Below are 18,135 nucleotides of genomic sequence, written 5' to 3'. Positions count from 1 at the left end.
CCTGATTTATTGTTTTAATGAGTTAACAACCCAGGAAAACTTCCTCACGATCGTTAATGCGATTTGATCTAACTTTATGGCGTTTCCTTGACAACAGTCTTACTCTGCTAGATTCTGATTGGTGTAAAGAAATACATACCCTGTTTTACACTTTATTACTTAAAAAAAAAAAAATGTAGTTCCCAAAACATATTTATAATTTGTTAATTGTTCTAATATTAACAAACTTTAAAGTATTTTGCGGTAGCTAAACTAACTGTAGCTATATAGCTCAGTTAGCTTGGGACCAGGACAGGCCAGGGTGAGCTAGCATGCTAACTTAATGTCAAAACTGTTATTCCTCTATTCTGTTAATTTTGGTTAATTGTTTAATTATTTCAACTAAAAATCTTACACATTGCACTTTTAAGAAAGAAAAAACATTGAATGTGAAGGTGTTCAAACTTTTGGCTGGTACTGTGTATCACTGAGAAGAAAGTGATATTTGCCTGTTTTAGACTGGCTGTACCATTTTCAGCGACATAATTTGATTCCTGGTGTCAAAATTATATAAAAAGTGGGTTCATTTGTCTTTGTGGGTCTACGTGGTATTTCAGGAGTAATGAATATCTCAAGACAGACACCATAGGGATTACAAAACTATAATGCTTGTGTGACTTGTGAGATCCCTTCAAAAGATGGCGATAACCATGGAGACTCAAACCCAAACAAACATTTGTGTAAACACTTTATTCATTCATTTTCTTGAATCAAAGCCCCTTTATACGTACAGCAAATAAAACCATGAAATTTTGATACAATGAAAAAAAGTCAAGCAGAAAAATAAAAAAAATACAGTGTATACAAATGTAATAGCAATAATTGCCATGACACTTTAAAATAATGCTGAGAAAAGCCAAGATGCCCGTCTCTGGACGCGGCCTTGGTTTGTCCTCTCGTCAATCCCTTTTTCAAAATGTACACATAGAGAAGCTGCACGACCAACATCCTCTCCATGAAAAAACAAATTTGACAAAATAAAATCAAAAGGCAGAGTGTATGGTGGCAGTCAGCCTTTTCACAAAGGCATCAGAACAAAGCCAAATAAATATTGACACGGCAGTTAAGAGGCCACTGGTAGAGTCACAGAGAGTCCTTCAACAGGTTGGCAGCAGGAAGCCCTCCTAACTCTGGCAGACACAGCAAACGTGGATGCCACTAACTGATGCCTGAGGCAGTGAGTCCACATAGAGGCGATATGGCACAGCTAGGAGAAAAGTCCAACTAGACCCACTGAGTCCCTGGAATAGTTTGCAGCAAAATGGTATTCCTGGATATTGGACGCTGACACTCAGGAAACATCTGTGGAGAACAAACACAGCAGCAAGAGCATGAGGACACTTCTGAACACATTTCAGTTAATATCAGTAGATGGCGTTAGAGCTCAGGACTCATTTATACAGGAGTGTTGGGTGGCCCTTTCTCAGTCAGGAGAGAAAAACAGACCACATATCTTTCATCTCCTCTACAGAATCAGCAAGCTCACTTCTTTTTCTTCAAGGTTAACTACACCTTTGTTTTGAGTAAATTTTGAATTTCTTTCCCATTTTTGGATAATATTCTATTTCTACTCATATTAGACAGCCCTGTTCACATAAAGGTTGAATTATTGACTTTTAGAAGCCTGTTCTACTTACCACTTAAGATTACCACTACTTAAGATTTTCAGTAGCGTTAGCCTGATACTTTTTTCAAAGTTACCACAGCTTAACTTTGTCCTTTGTTGGACCACCCGGATTCTGGACAGTAAAGAGGGACAAACACTGGTTTTATAGCTGATTATAAACTAAGTGAAATGCTCACCCTGGAATAACATTTTCCATTAACACTGACCCGACTCAGAGGCTTAACTTGAGTTGGACAAGCTAGCATAAGCCTGTTGTGAGGCATTATGCCAATGACTGGAGACAGTGAAAACTGCATTCTTACAGTTTACTGCAGATAAAATGTGTCACATTTGTCAAGACTCCTCCTTTGTACTACGCTACTGCTATTTGTGTATCTTAACCCCACCATTTAACAGCAAAAGCTACAGTCCACTGTGGAAGAAGTAAACACATGAATTAATCCATGTGCAACAGCAGGACCAAACTTTGTTTTCAGGAAAATGTTAAACACAAGTCCCAAGCCCTTCACAAAGAAGCCAACAGTCCAGCAGCATTGAACAACTCAAATAGATCATCCACAGACTTATGAAGACAACCAAGGGACGGAGAAGGTCTCATTTCTCACGTCACGTCACAATCCGCTCACATATGGCCAATAAAAAATTGATTAATACATGTAAATTGCTATAAATGTTCCATAGAGCTCGTTTAAATGTCTCCTTTGTAAGCAAATACTGTGTCATTTACAATTTGACAACCTGCAGAGACAAGTCTGAAATGGACCATCAATAAACTACAAGTGTGTGGTGAAAATGAATATACTTACAGCTCGCAGGCTGCTCTCCGAACCTTCGCATCAGTTGATCATGTGTGAACTTGACGAACGCATCATATTGCTCTGTAGGAAGAACAAACGCTCATTAGGGATTGCTCACTACAGATTGTTGTCTGTACCACTCCAAAAAAAATAATTCATACCTGCAAGCTTTGTGGTCAGTATCTCGTCATACTCCTCGCGAATTTTGTCCTCTCGCTCTTTCAGTAGTCTTTCACAAATCATCCCGACCTGCCTGAGGGAGAATAAAGGCTGCTCTTTCCTGGTGGGAGATGAGGCACCTGAGGACGTACCTGTTGGGAGAATTACATCACAATCAATATAAGATATACAATATACTGCAATAATGCCAAGCAGGAACGGCAGCATATTTATGGTCAAAAAAATGTGTATTGTGCAGTAGTGCCATCATCGTTCTTCATCTATCTGATGTACACTCCCTGTAGGAGCTTAAGTCCATTTTACTTTTAAACAGAGTGAGGTTGTGGTAACATGCCACCATGACAAAAGAAAATGAAAGGATAAGGGGGCTTTCCAGCTCTACTCTCTCTCTCTGGGAGTTGAGCTGTTTGTTGAGATTGTATGTAGTTGACATTATCCTTTAAATCCTGACCTAAAATAGGTTAATGGATCTATGAAAACTACCCAACAGTCTCAGTGAGGAGGTGCCACTGGTACCTGGGAGAGCAGATCCACTGTGAATGTTCTGCAGGTCAAGAGGACAGGAGCCGTCTGCCTGCTGGAAAGCACTGTCCAGGTGTCGTCGCTTCTGCAGCCGCTTGTACTCCTGTTTGATGTTGTGTAGAATTTGCTCTGAAACACAGAAACAAAATACAGTGTTATAATATATCATATTTGTATATATACACACAAGCAACATCTTCGAACAAACAGTACAATTAAAAAAGCCAGGACTCATGTACAGCTTGCAGCACAACGTCCATCTATTGTTTACACAACAAGAACACAAACCTCAGAGAAATCTTCCCTGTTATTCACACACCCTCAAACTACTACTTAAAATTTTACATTCTCACATAAAAACTCACACACAGTCAATGCCGAATTTACCACTGGGCAATAAAGATTCATACTACATAGTTTACAATGTGTGTTAACAGACAGGCAACGTAAATAACACTTACCACGTATTTAATTTGGCAAATTGCCTGTGGAGTTTTGTTCGACTCTCTCGACAGACACCGGTATGCTAATGGCGTACATGCTATCATTATCAAGTTTACAATTAGGCTTGTTTAACCAGTGTAACCTTGACATTACATTGAAATGTGAGATCTGGATTTAGGTTCGTACCTGCTGTGAGTCTGGACGACACTTCCCCGAAAGGTGAGGGCTCCATACGCAAATATTTCTGTGGTGAAGAGACTGGAGACATGATCGGGGCGCACCTCCTTCTTTTAGGCGAAGCCGGGTTCATTAGCGGATCGAAGTCCAGGGTCCTTTTCAGAGTAGCCCCACAAGCCATCACACTGAACTGTGTCTAAAAATCTAAACTAGAAAACCTAAAATCCCCTGTTATCTTGGTAAGTCGCTGACCTGGGCCCCGGTCTGTGCTACCAATGCTAGCTCACGTTAGCTAGGTCAAACGGCAGCAGCGGTTCCGGTCTTCAGACAAATACGCACTTCTTTTCTTTCTCGTCGCCTTCTGCTGATAAATCTCATAGAGTTCAGGTCACCGAGTATATCTCGAATTATTCTGGATAAACGAAGTGAGGGTAAATGTGGTATATAATCAGATGATTGTAGATTTTGCGGCGGCAGTCGTGAGTATTTCCAACAACGGCTCAGACTAGCTTACTTTTTATTCCGATCTATTAGGTCGGTTGCGAGCATGCGCAAGGGAACGGTCTCATCTTGGTACTTGTAGTTTTTATTTCGAATCGCTGCCATTATTTTTACCAGCTTGAAAAACTACATTTCCCGAATACCTTGAGAAAGTGCTTTTTTTCAAATTTGATTTGTTTGCTTACAAAACCCCCTAAATCACGGAAAAGTTTCATTTTCGCCTAAAACGTTCACATAAAAACAATAAAAAGGAGTTTATAACGTGTTTCTACAAAAGAAATAAAGTTATACTTCAGACATATGTTTATTACACTTTAAGAGAACACTTTAAAGGGGACATTTTAAATTAACTTTTCTAGTTTGAAATCGTAAAAAAATAATTAAAGTTAACTGTTCTCAGGCCAGTTTGTCTAAAATGCAACTACAAAGTAGATGTAATCCAATATTGAGATATTTCATTATTTCACCACAGAATCAAATACCAAATATGAATCAATGGTCTTGAACTTTGATAATTAAATCAGTCTGAAAATAAGTGGTCAACTAATTGCCTGTGGTTCACGTTAAGTATTGATCTAAATAAGTTACTTAACATACATGTACTTGGACTTATAAAAGCCTACTGTGGTTGTAAAACATCCTGTCTGGTTTGCAGTTTTTGACCCAGGCCTTGCACACACACCCACACACACTCCCTTCCATCGCCACGACTTCCTCAACCATCCCAGTACACACTCATATTGAACTGTGCAGAAATGAAAGGGGAATTTGGAGCCACTGGTATTTCAACATTTGTTCTCAGGTAAAAAAGCAATATCCATTATAATACTGGATTACACAAGATTGTACTTTTGTGTCATCATCCTCCAGTCTCAAGCTGGAAAGTCTCTTGGGAAATATGAACAATATGAATTCTTAAAGGTGCACTATGTATTTTTTTTTTTTTTAGAAAATAATATAAACTCAGTAACATGTATATGTATGAGTAAACAAGTTGTACTCAGCGGAAAAAAGGTCCCCAGAACACTGTTTGAAGCTAGAAAGCTGGCAGGGTCCGCCACATATAAACAAAGTGAAACAGGTTGTTTAGGCATGAAATCAATCAATGAAGATCTTCGCTTCTGATTAAAATTTCTACCCCAAAACTATGTAGTGCACCTTTACGTAATGATGTCATACGTTTAGGTGTAAGTCCTAAAGGCCATATAATATCCTGCTTCTTGGTCTACTAAAATCTGTCTAAGTCTAAGTCTAAGTCTAACTAGAGCTGCAACAGAAGATTATTTTCATTATCTGCCAAATGTTTTGTTTTGTTTTTTGGTACATTATTTAGAGAACAGTGAAACATTTCTTTCACAGCTTCCTAAAGCCTGAGTTGATGTCTTCAAATTGTTTTAAATGTTCAGTTTACCATCATGTGAGACAAAGAAAAGAAGTAAACACTCACAAGTAAGAAATTTAATGAGGCAATGTTTAGCTTTTAATCTTCTGCCAATCAGTAAATCTATAATCTCTATTGGCTCTAGCCTCGGCCTATGTTTATTTATCGAATTCAACTCTAATTGTAATTTTCTACTCTTGTAGTTTTCCACACATGTGGCTTGTCATAAATTGGAGTATTTGGTAGATAAATCCAGTTTGTATCTGGTGAACAGATGTTGTAATTTTCCCTCTAAGCCGTGAGATGAAAAGAACAGAGCAGACGTTGCTGTCAGACGATGCTGCGGAGGCCATTTTCTTTGTCACTTTCAGGGTTACAAGACGTAACCAGAGCAATACTAATAAAGCTAAAAATCAATGCAGAAATGTCTTCTCTCTTCAGAAATGACAATTTCCACAAGGGGGCAGTGAAACCTCACTGATCGCTCGGGGCTGGGCTTCCTCTCTCTTGAATCTGTTGGATGAATTGAGCAGAAAATGTGCTGTGACCTGCTGTTTCCCATCATCAAATAATCAATCAAATGACTACAGGCGACAGGACAACCATCTGCGACTTTATTCAAAAGTTGTATTTTTTTTTAAACAGCAATATTAAAAACACTTGACTGATTGTGATTTTTAAGTCATAGATTCCTCATTATGCCACCACTGTACAGAAGCCACTTGACAGTTGACATTTTGATCTTCAATACTCAATAATACAAGAGGCAGCAAAGCATACTGATAAACAGCTGTCTGGATAACTTTACACCAAGATAAATGTCTACAGAACAATTGTGCTGTGAGATTTCTAGATTAAAAGTACTACATCATCTTCTCAGTTTTCTTTTGTAAGGCCAGTTTGTCGATCTTCTTCACAACGCATACACACAGACTTCCACCCAAAGTCACCAGCTAATGAACAAACCTTTTGTTTCTTTGTTTCCATAAGTAAAAATTAACAGCAGACATATTTTTTTATTTAGAGTCACGCCAGAAGTACTTCACTAGGCCTGTGCATGGGTTGCTTTTTATTTTACCGAAATGATGCCCCCGCTGCGACAGTAGCACTAAAACAACTCACTGCAATGATCAAAAGGCTTGGGGTTGGAAATATATCACCAAGTCACAAGTTATCACACACATACAGTTCAGTAAAATCATACATTTGATGAAAGCATCTATCGTCAGGAACCACTTCAGTTTGTTGCAGTAGTGACCAGCACGCTGCAGCCAAATTTTGAAGACCTCAAGCTCTTGCCAAAAAGCTTGTTGTTGTTGTTGTTTTGTTGGCTGTGTCGCTGAATGAGTCGACTTGAACACTTTTATTTAGCAAGAAAACACTGTACAGTTATTAGGTATACATCTGAACAAAGACACGCTTCCCTAAAGGTCTAACAGCTAGTGAGTAAGGAAATGGACGACAGGGACGACCGTCACTCCGCCACAGAAAAATGCCATTTCAGATCGGACGTACTCAAAAGCCGTGAATCTGTTTTAACTCCGTCTCATCAGTTTATTTGTGATGCTGATAAATATGTTGTCGTTTTTTTTTCTCTCTCTCTCTCTCGAGCATGAATCACCTCTCGTTTCTCAAAAACCTCTTCACACATTTGCCACTCACTGAGTGTTGTCAGATGAAGTACAAAAAATGAATAAACAATCAGAGTCATCTGAGCTTTTTTTCACCATTTCCTCGTAGAAATGTTTATATGCAACGTTTACATGAAGCCTGTAGAAAGTCAAGGCGCGATGTTGTCTTATATTTATGGTGCAAGACACACGTTAGAGTCTAGATGACACAGTAAAACATCTTGAATTAAGAATGTCAGTAGCCCCTTATCCCATAAATGAAGATATATTGTTTTCAAAACCTGAATTCACAGTACAAAAATATAATATGCCTTCACTAACTGGATATCATGAAGTCTATGGTAAACAGCAGACTTATGACAGTCTTTGATAAAACCTTTCAAATTGTGAGTCCCTTACCGTTTGGCACTTTGGCACACCATGTGCTCACACGCTAACATAAATTAATGCAACCACTAAAGCATCTATGTGAGAATGTAATACTTTCAGGAGAGGATTTGATTTTTTTCTTGCTTTGTTTTTAATCTAACTTCTGCTTTATTGTGTTGAATGGCATTGTTTGGGGATGATGACATTTACACAGTTTCCCCAGTGACGGCCAATTAGACGGCCTCTGCAGAAGTTTCAGTTGACACAGACATTGTTACTTTGGCTATTTTCACAGTGGTCTTCACGCAACTCTCTGCAGCCCTGTTGGCAGAAATGTTGGCATTTCTGTTCTGGCAGTCTGACTCGAGGCTATTGTCCAACTGCTGGGCACTGCCCCTGCAGGCATGGCAGGAGCTGAGGAAGGCGTGCCGCAGGTCCTTGCTCCTCAACGCGTAGATGATTGGGTTGACGGTGGAGTTTAGCAGGCAGAGCATGCTGCAGAATGCAAACACTGTCTTGATGTCATCATCCATCCTCCAGAAGAGGTCATAGACCATGATGGCGAGCAGTGGGCCCCAGCAGATGACCAGCACCACCAGGATGAGCACCAGGGTCTTGGCCAGACGGATGTCCATGCGTGCCTGTTCGGGGCGTGTCGTCTGCACTTTAGTCCCATCTGCTGAGTAAACAACGAGGCTCTTCTGGGAGGTGCGGCTCAGCATTCGCACAGCGTGGTGGTGTGCTTTCCACAGGATGTATATGTAGGCGTAGATGATGAAAAGAACCAGCACGCTGGTGACACCGATCCAGAACAACAGGTAGTTCTCATCAATCAGAGGGAATATGTCTGAGCAAACAGAGTTGAGACGTTTACAGTTCCAGCCCAGCAGAGGTAGCACTGCGATGACGATAGAGATGGTCCACATCAGACAAAAGGCAATGACGGCCTTGGTCCGTGTCACAATGCGCCTGTAGGCAAGAGGCCGGTGTATGGAGATGTAGCGGTCAATAGCGGTGAGGAAAAGGCTCCCCACAGATGCAGTGAACGACGCCGTGACTCCACCCAGCTTGAAGAGAAAAACGTTGGGGCTGTCCTTCCTGTGGAAAACATGGAAGTCCAGAAAGCTGTACACAAATATGACACTTCCAAGCAGGTCAGCCACAGCCAGGCTGCCGATGAAGTGGTAGGACGGCCGGCAGCGGAGGGAGCGCGACTGAAAGATGACGCAGAGCACCACCAGGTTCTCCAGCACCGTGAAGGTACCCAGAGTCAGAGACAACACAGCCACAGCCAGCTGCTGGCTGGGGGTCAGGATCATGAAACACTCCATGTCCATAAAGTTCTCCCCACATTGTATAGTGTTCTCATCTCTGAACGTGCTCCGGTTGCCAAACAAGTCTGTGGCATTGGTGGGGAAGAAGGGGATGCCTTTGAGGATGAGCTCCTCGTCCGAAGGTACCTTGTCTGGGAAGGAGTTGCTGCGGAAGGCAGATAAGGGCTTCTGCAGAGAGAAGCCCGCCTTGAAGTCTACATCATTGAGGGGGTCGTCATAGTTAGCGTCGTTGGAGCCCAGATACTGTAAACCAGATGTAATAGTCCGGAAGGTGGTGTCCGCCACACCGTCCAGCACAGATTTCATGGCTGCGTCTGAGGGTAATACGGCAGTTTAAGACACCTGGGCAACCTACAGATTGATGGAAAAACATTTCAGACATGTTTGAAAAACCTAACAAAGACTCCTGTGCATATTGTGAAAGGAATATCTGCAGCAGCGCTCACACCTTCAACACATTATCCACACCATGCAAACATATCTCATCGCAGATACTCTGAATATTTGACGCATTTCAACACATCTAAAGAGTTTTTGCACATCTGGCCTCTGAGAGCTGATTTTCTTATGAATACTTCATCATATAAAATTATTTATGACTGATTCCTTACTTTTCAAAAACAGAAAAACCTACTTGAGCCTGAACGCCTCTTTTTTCTATGAGATGGAGACGCAATCCAATCCCCTTGCAATAATATGTAAAACGATTAACAGCATATGCATGCTCCAATTACAGTAATCTGATCAACTGTAGCACTAAAGAGGTACATAACATCAGGATGATTGCTATTATATAATTTCAAAACTGCCAAATTTGTAAAGTTATTCAAATATGAGGCTATTTAGTAAGTCTGGGTGTAGATTTATCGATAATCTGGCGCAAAAAAGCACAAATGCATCCAGAATCCGCCCACAAAAAGAAAGAAAACACTGACACAAAGCATTTAAAGTACTAATAAAAGCTGGGAAACAACATTAAAAGCCGCAATCAAACATTAAAAAGAAGGAAAGTGCTTCTTTACCTTACATAATTTTCCCAAGTGCGCAGAATCGCCCTTTATCACCGCGCGTTAAATCCAAGTCAGAAGCGCATCATCCAACAAACTGATCTTACATAAAAGCAGAGACAACCAGCGGGCACGTGTTAGAAACAAACCACAATTACAATCATGATTATTAGCTTCTTTTTTCTGAGTCTACATGTGACATAAGTTTTTCTGTAACGTCAGTAGAAGTGGTGTTGGAGTGCGCTCCTCCAGCTTGGATACAGGTTGCTGCTGCTGCTCCTGCTGCTGCTGCTGCTGATGGCTCCAGCGGCTCTCCACTCCTTTCTCTCCGAGTCTTCACACTTATGAAGCGTCGCTCCTACAAGCCCTGTCACGTGTTTCCATATAGCTTTATCTGCCCAACCCATGAAGCTGTCAAGTGCGCTGCACACAGGAACAAGGGAGACGACAGTGGAGGTGGAGGCTTATAAAAAAAAAAAGGATCTGATTTGAATCCCTCCAAAGCTCCTCTGAGGCAGACTCGGACAAAGAAACCAGCATCAACACGAGCACAAAGAGCCAAAAGATTGGATTAAGAAACAGTTTATAATAGACGTGTTATCTGCTTAATTCATGAGGTAATTGTGAGCATAATTCTGACTCTCTGCAGGAACAAAAAGCTGCATTTCAACTGTGAAATTCACAACTTTCGAGACTCTTTTCTTGTCTGGATTGTCAGTGAGTGCATGTCTGTTTTTATTGTGTGCACAATTATCCAAAAATTGAGAATCTCAAAGAACAAAAAGCTTCAGCCACTCATCCTCACACGTTTCTCCCCTTTAATGACTGTTTTCACTCTAAGCTGTTTACTTTACAGAGATTTTCTGATCCAAACCAATTATTCTGACGGCTTAAAAAGAAAAAAAAAACATATTAAAGGGCCAAAAACTTCATTTAGATGCTTAAAAATAACATTAAGAGGATAGCCCAGCTCAGCACATCCAATCAGATTACACACGACCACATTAACAAGTCAGATCCTGCCATGACTCACAATAACAAATACGGCCTTTCCCTGCATGGCCCTAATAAAACAGATTCCACTCACTGATTATACATGATCTAATTTCCATTTATTCATTTGGCCGTATCCATTCAAACATGTAGTGATGTTTTTTGTTCTTCTTCCTCTTCAAACCTTCTTAACACAATCGCAGGATCAGTGGTCCAGGACGAGGAGGCAGGAGCTGAGTGGCTGCACTGTCGCAGATAAAACCAGAATAGATAATGGGACATTTTGCTGCCACAGATCATAAGACCTCCTGCCACTTCAGGACAGAAATGAGGCCATGGCTCCATAATCAGAGGTGCAATTATGGCAGCTGTCTCTGTCTGAAATCAGCAAAATGGTTCATGTTCAATGTTCAAACGTAGCGTTTATAAAGTCTTAACTATAAGTGAAGATGTACATTATTCAATTAAAACAGGGTGCATCACACTTCTTATGCGGCCGGGTGTAAGCTAAATGAGCTAATGTATTAATGTTAGCTTTTTAGAGTTCTTATAGAGTTTAGTTGTCATTTAGTTCACTGTAACTGTTACGTAGCTAACCGAACTAGACGAGCTAAATGACTAAATTAACGTTGGCTTTTTATAGTTTTTTTCACAGACAAACCAAATAACTGCAAGGTGTAACTGTTGTGTAGCTAGCTGAAAGAGCTAACTAACTTTTTTCTAAAAAAAGGGTCCCATGTTTCCCGGTCACATACAAAGCGGGGAACATAGGACCCGGGGAACATAGGGATGATCCCCACTGGCCAGGTGTTACTGTTACGTAGCTAACTTGATGAGCTAATTGACACAGTAAACGTTAGCATGCCATAGTTCTTTTAGATATAACTGCTGTGTGTAACTGTTGCAGAGCTAGCTGAAGCTTACTAACAGAATTAACGTTAGCTTGCTATAATTGTTAGGTAGCTGTAACTAAAAAAGCCCATTTACACCAATTAACAAGCCAGATTCTGCAATGAATCACAATACGAATACAGCCTTTCCATGGCCCTAATAAAAACAGATTAAACTCACTGATTATAAATGATCTAATTTCCATGTGGCCATATCCCTGAAAACATTTAGTGATGTTTTTTGTCCTTCCTCCTCTTTACACCGTCTTACACAATTGCAGAATCAGTGGTCCAGTACGAGGAGGCAGCACAGATAAAACCAGAATAGATGCATTAATGGACATTTTGCTGCCACGGATAAAAAACCTTCTGCCACTCAGAATGGAAATGAGGCTACGGCTCTATAATCGCAGGTGTAATTATTAGTGTCGCTCAGCCACAGCTAATGTTTCTGTCTGAAATGAACAAAATGTTACATCCCGACATGAGAAGTCATTTACGGTCAGCAAATGTCAGAAATGTCCAAAGAACATGGATGTTGAGGAGCTCATTGTCAGGGTTTATTAATCTTTTCAGGGTTTATTTAATGCTGGCTCTATACTCGTCAGTGTACGCAGCTGAGTTTCTTGTAAATCTCCGAGCTGATTCTCATCGAATCTTAAAGCAAACAGAAAGAACACTTTATTTACAGTCATGATCTGCTGGACTAGATACAGATCAAAGCTGAGCTCCACACACTGACTCAAACCTGCGAGCGGCCCAAAAATAAAAGCCCTCTTCCTCGTTGATAACTGATTAGCTCGAGCAGAGTAAGTGGCAGATAAATGCCTCATGCTAGGAAACATCAAAGGACAGAAAGAAGAGAAAACACTGGTTCACTTCCTCTGCTCTGGGTTTTTCTACGATTGCACGCCTGAAGTCTTCCAGCCTGCGGTCTGCCTCTTAAACCTGTGCAGGAAAACATCACCCTCAGATGCACTTTCACTGTTCAGAGCATCCATCTGTGATGTTTCAGTGCATTCCAGGAGTTTGTTTTGATCATGTGCTGTAGTTTTTCATTGATCGTTCCTTCTGTGTTTCTGGGAGCATCCACAGAGAGCTCATGAAGTTCTTTCATGCAATTAGTTTTATAGGAAAGTTACTGTCTTGTTGTAAACCAAACAACTGTTTATCTATGAAGCAATCTTTTATGAAGAAATCCATATCTCTGCCATCTCTGTAATGGATTTCTCTCTGCATTATGTGTTAGTGGCCTTGTAAAATTGTAGAAAAATAAAACATTTTTATAGAGTACTGACATGAGAATGTGTTACTGAAGTTTAGATCAATGAAAAATAAATGATGTAGATACTCAGCTATATGACATTTGGCTGCTTATTGATGATGAATACCGAGTTTGCAGCCATGCGAGCAGCTTTCTGGGCCGACGAGTCACAGTGGTGCTCTGAACTCAGTGTTAATATCAGCAGTCTGACATGTTCACAGTGAACATGTTGATGTTCACAATCATAGTTTAGTGAGTTAGCAAGCTAAAATGAGCTTATCAGCACTAAACACAAGCTGAGGTTGATGGGAATGTGCAATTAGTTTCGCATAAATTAAAGCGTAAGACGTTTTTTCCTTCATTTTCGAGGGAATCTGACAAATCATTATCATTTCACCTCTTCCTGATTTAATAGCAACTTAAAAAAAAGATGACGGATAATGAAAATCTGGAGGGACACTGGACCATATTTCAAGGTCAAACAACATATTTGATAAGCCATTAGCTTGCATAATATAACAGCTAATATTAGCAGTCATCCACTTCCTTACTAACGTTACTATTTGATAGTGTCACACGGTCATGATAGGGAATACATTAATTCATTTTAAAATATCAACGTACATCTTGGACACATTTATATGAGCCCGGCAGTGAACCCTGGGTGTAATTACATGGTAAGGAAGTGGTAAAATGCTATATGTTATTTTACCTTGAAATATGGCCCAATGTCCTCAAGATTTTCACTATCATCATCTTTTCAGTTCAAATTTCATGGCGGTCCATCCAGCAGTTGTTGAGATATTTCACCCTTGTCCAAAATGGTGGACCGAACGATGGATAAACCAAGAACTGGAAGGTTCATCAGCAACAGCAGTTCTTAAAACAACCATATATTATTTTACTGGTAGATTTTACTTAAGCTTATTTGACAGCATGCTGAAATGAGATTTTCTTTTCTCGCAGCTACATGTTATTTCCACAGGTTTGCACAATTCACACCCACTTGATTGATAACCAGCCGTAGCTATGCATGTCTCTGTGTGACTGATGTCTCAAAAGTAATTGTCTTTCATGTCTGCTTAGAAATGCAGCACCTATAAAAATGTTTTACATCTAGGCGGCCATGAAACAGCTACAGGCATGATGTGGAATGAAATATCTTTCTTACTCTCAACATAAAAACCAGTAAATGTCCAGTAAGTGTTGAATATAATTAGAATTTCATCAGCTTATAATTCTGATCCCAGCGACTGAGACTTTGTAATATCCACCACATGGAGCAGTTAGACTTTAGGCAGCAGGGTTTCTTGCCAAAGCGACTGGTGTACTGTGACAGTTTCCTCTGACTTGGTTGGCATGCTAACCTGTGAGTGAGCAATGAGTGATGGCTCAAGCAAAGCTCACGGCCATCTGCGTTTCAGTTGTGGTACATAACATTTTGTCCTCTAGTGACTCACTTTGAGTCCATGTATCAGACAAAAGAGCTCAGGGGTGGGGGTGGGGGGGGGAAATGCAGTCAGAAGGAAGACTTATGTGATCCAGTTGTAATTTGACTGATTGCTATTCAGTGCTTAATGTCAGACTCCCCACTTTAGGCCTGTTCGGTAAACACTTAAAGCATATTAATATGCATAAATGGAAAATTGCTTCCATAATGAAACAGAGTTTATTTCGAAACATGTCCACAACACTATTGTACAATAGTACTAATCTTACAACCTACGTATAAAATATGTCAACATTAAGGTGCAGGAGCCATTAAACAAGCTGTTTGTGAATTCAGACATAGACTTTATAACATGTTTGCCAAGTGAAGACTTATTATTATGCCACATATAAGTGCTTCTGGAGGCTAGTTGTAGCATAATCTTTCATGACTTAACTGTAGCTTACTATAGTTCTTGTAGAGTCAAGCTGTAACTTAATAACTAACTGCCCGGTGTAACTGCTGTGTAGCTAGCTGAAGGAGCTAACAGACAGACTTACTGTAATGTTAGCGTGCTAAAGTTCTCATAGAGTTTAACTGTAACTAAATATTTACACCTATTAACTGCCAGGTTTAACTTTGCATAGTTAGCTTAATAACTGACAATTAACATTAGGTTGCTATATTACAGAGGTAAGTTAATACTAAAGAATAGGCCTATTTACACCTAGTAACTGCCAGGTGTAACTGTAGCTAGCTGAGCTATCTTAACGAGCTAATTGACAGACTTTACATTAGTTTGCTATAGTTTTTTAAAGAGTTTAGTTGTTACAACTAATATTTACACTCAGTAACTGTCAGGTGAAACTGTTGTGTAGCGAGCTGAATGAGCTAACTGACTGAATAACGTTAGCCTGCTACAGAGCTAAGTTATTACTAAATAGGCGTATGTACACCTAGAACTGGCAGGTGTAACTGTTACATAGCTAACTGAGCTAGCTGAAAAAGCTAATTTACAGAATTAATGTTAGCTTGCTACAGTTTTTTTCAAAGAGTTTAGTCAAAGTCAAAGGATTGGCAGTTGGTTTAATACATTAAATACTGTTATTTTTTGGAGGATTTGTTAAAGCTTGATGCTGCAGTGAAAGTCCTGTTTCATTGTTCTTTCTTAGCGACGACTAAAAGGATTTGCAACGCAGCTCTGCAGGTTAAACCCATGAAGTGCTAAGTGCCTCCCCGCCTCACATGGTTCATATTACAGTGATGCTGCATGTGAGGCAGATATGAGTTTACTCAGGGCTCGTAATGCATTTTGCACCGGCCTAATATCCTGCGTGTCTCCTGCAGGTTATTCCACATTCAAAGGTTTTTTCAGGAAGGAGCTCTGACTGACAGGGAGACCTCACAAATGCACCAGTAACAACCTCATCAATATGACAGGCCTGTGGAGGTTTAATAAACAAAATCTGTCTTGGATTGCTGCATTCATTTGAACTTCATCCCTCACTGGTGTTCCCCTGATCTGAATCTTGAAATTGCATGAGAATTCACCTGCTCATGCTTTAATTAAATAGGCTACACCAGTGATTAAGTTTATCACATGGCCTATGCACGAGTCAACTCCATCTGAAAATAGACCACATGCACTGTAAGCAGGTACTTTTTGCCAGTAAGCAGTTCAACTAACCTCGAGCTAATTATTCACGTGTGGCACTTGCTCATGATTCTGTGTGAAAACTATAGAGACGAATGAGCCCGTTGTCTGCTGCCTCCATAAATAGATACGATCCAGCCATAAACTCTGTGTGATAATGTTGCCGAGCTGCAGCTGCATGATCGGTTCATGACAAATTACAGTTTACTTCAGTTCTGCGGCGACCCTGAACTTTTGCGTAATTATGCTAAACACTGAATAATCAACAGCGATGGTGATGATTAGATTTGATTAGTTTCAAAACAGTAGTTATGGGGTCATCCGTTGATGAAACTCATCCGTATCTATTGTGGCGGGAGAAGACGCTCTGAATTAAATTATTGGTGGATGGATGTTTCCATTGTTCGCCCTCGCCCCCCTGAAAGCCTCTGAAAGTTCAGAAGGACGTCCAATATTGAAATGCTGTCAGTCAGATACTGGGCTTGTTTATGCTTTTATTGACTGGATTGTTTTGTATTTGAAAGCACTTTTTCATGTGCAAATCAAACAGCGTTGCTTGAAAATACAAACTTAACAGAGAGATTGACAGCGCAGGTAACAGAACAGCATTTAATGACTCAAATAAAGACTGAAAAGGTTTCTTAAAGGAGCAGTTTGATCAGGTAGATATGATAAATTGCTAGTGACGGGGTTTAAAGACACATGCAACATCTAGAGAGTATGTTTTGTTGAATGCAAGTATAACGACAGATACCTCCTCAACCTGTCTGTCGTGTGATTTTTAAGCGATGTATGTAAACACGTGTAAGTGCAAATACATGTCAGTATCTTCAATATGTCGGTACAATATATGTGAACATGTTTTTTCATTTGTCACAAAGTAATAAGTCAAAGTGGATGATGGAAGAGAGGCATATTGGTTGTGATATAAGAAACTAAATGCATTACAAGTAGGAGAAAAAGGGCAAATCAGCATTTGTTTATCTCCCTGTTCCGACAAAATATATATGAAATGTAATAAAGTTGGGACGTCTCACATGAATAAGCAGCTCTCTGCTGCTGAATGTAGAGTGATGACGCTGCCTCTGCAAGCGTCCTCATACACATTTTATAAATCACGTTAGTCAGAACGACTAATGCAGGTGAACGCGCTGCACTCTGGAAAAATCAGGAGACGCAGAAACACTTCACACTTTATCACATGCAAGCCTCCGTTACTGCATGTACACCCTATAATCCTAATGGAAGAAGCATGTGTGCAATCGAACTGGAGTACAAAGGCACAGAAGGAGAAATGTATGTAATAGGATTGTTTTTAATTGCAAGTGTGTGAGAATAACCATTTATCTTCTGAGCTGACTTGTCAGAATTAAATAAATTCTTAGCCGCCAATTAACTTTCAAGTGTTTAAAGGATTTTCTTAAATCCATAACTGTAACCCGGGAACAGCACCAGGCTTTGAAGCGATTTTTCATAGTGGCCAAACCACGTAATTACATTGTCACATGATGCACTGTGGGCAAAAAATACTTTTTCCCATAAGCTTACATTGTGAAAGAAGCGTCTGGGAACAATGGATTTTTTTAGCGTCACAACCCCCGAGAAATGTTTCATTATCAGAATTTTTGCTATTCCGCTACAGAAGAACAGGGCTCCGCATCCAACGCTGTATCCAGATTTCTCTAATTAGATCCATTGTTTTGTGCATTTATTTGTTGTATGAGATATTCCTGATATCCCATTAATGAAAGGTCACTGGATGCATATCTGAAGGTTTAATGACATGTACGTGTTCTCTCTGCTGTTTGTCCTCCCGGCTTCATCGGACCGTAATCCTCAATGTGCACTGAAGCACTTTGCATTTCAGCTTGACAGGAGTTCAAACGAGGATCGCCA

General features: G+C 40.1%; 2 protein-coding genes across 5 annotated transcripts; both read right to left on the bottom strand.

Moving 5' to 3' along the window:
* Positions 1-710: 710 nt before the first annotated feature.
* akirin2 (akirin 2) lies at positions 711-4,325 on the bottom strand. The gene is made up of 5 exons (XM_084376934.1): positions 3,796-4,325; positions 3,160-3,294; positions 2,625-2,774; positions 2,473-2,544; positions 711-1,341 (listed from the first exon to the last, which is right to left on the bottom strand). The coding sequence occupies exons 1-5, from the start codon at positions 3,965-3,967 to the stop codon at positions 1,331-1,333; spliced, it is 540 nt and encodes a 179-aa protein (XP_084233060.1). The 5' UTR covers positions 3,968-4,325; the 3' UTR covers positions 711-1,330.
* Positions 4,326-6,260: 1,935 nt separating this feature from the next.
* Positions 6,261-10,442, bottom strand: cnr1 (cannabinoid receptor 1). 4 transcript variants are annotated; one of them, XM_084378198.1, is made up of 2 exons: positions 10,025-10,442; positions 6,261-9,316 (listed from the first exon to the last, which is right to left on the bottom strand). In XM_084378198.1, exon 2 carries the CDS (start codon positions 9,306-9,308, stop codon positions 7,902-7,904), a length of 1,407 nt encoding a protein of 468 aa, XP_084234324.1. In that variant the 5' UTR covers positions 9,309-9,316; positions 10,025-10,442; the 3' UTR covers positions 6,261-7,901. The 4 variants fall into 4 exon arrangements, with proteins under 4 accessions (XP_084234324.1, XP_084234323.1, XP_084234325.1 ...); XM_084378197.1 differs by having other exon boundaries at positions 6,261-9,353; positions 10,030-10,442; XM_084378199.1 differs by having other exon boundaries at positions 10,030-10,442.
* Positions 10,443-18,135: the final 7,693 nt, after the last annotated feature.

Source organism: Pagrus pagrus (genome assembly GCF_965226575.1).
Source record: "Pagrus pagrus genome assembly, chromosome: 16".
Lineage (NCBI taxonomy): Eukaryota > Metazoa > Chordata > Actinopteri > Spariformes > Sparidae > Pagrus > Pagrus pagrus.
Note: the sequence above shows the minus strand (reverse complement) of the source record. Positions and strands in the feature narration are given on the sequence as shown.

Bases quoted from the DNA above. Each gene is read 5' to 3' on its own strand.
- akirin2 (XM_084376934.1), bottom strand. From the start codon at position 3,967: ATGGCTTGTGGGGCTACTCTGAAAAGGACCCTGGACTTCGATCCGCTA. The intron at 2,775-3,159 runs GTACCAGTGGCA...TTCTCCCAACAG, and splicing joins CAGTGGATCTGCTCTCCCAG to GTACGTCCTCAGGTGCCTCA. The intron at 2,545-2,624 runs GTATGAATTATT...TTCTTCCTACAG, and splicing joins ACTGACCACAAAGCTTGCAG to AGCAATATGATGCGTTCGTC.
- cnr1 (XM_084378198.1), bottom strand. From the start codon at position 9,308: ATGAAATCTGTGCTGGACGGTGTGGCGGACACCACCTTCCGGACTATT.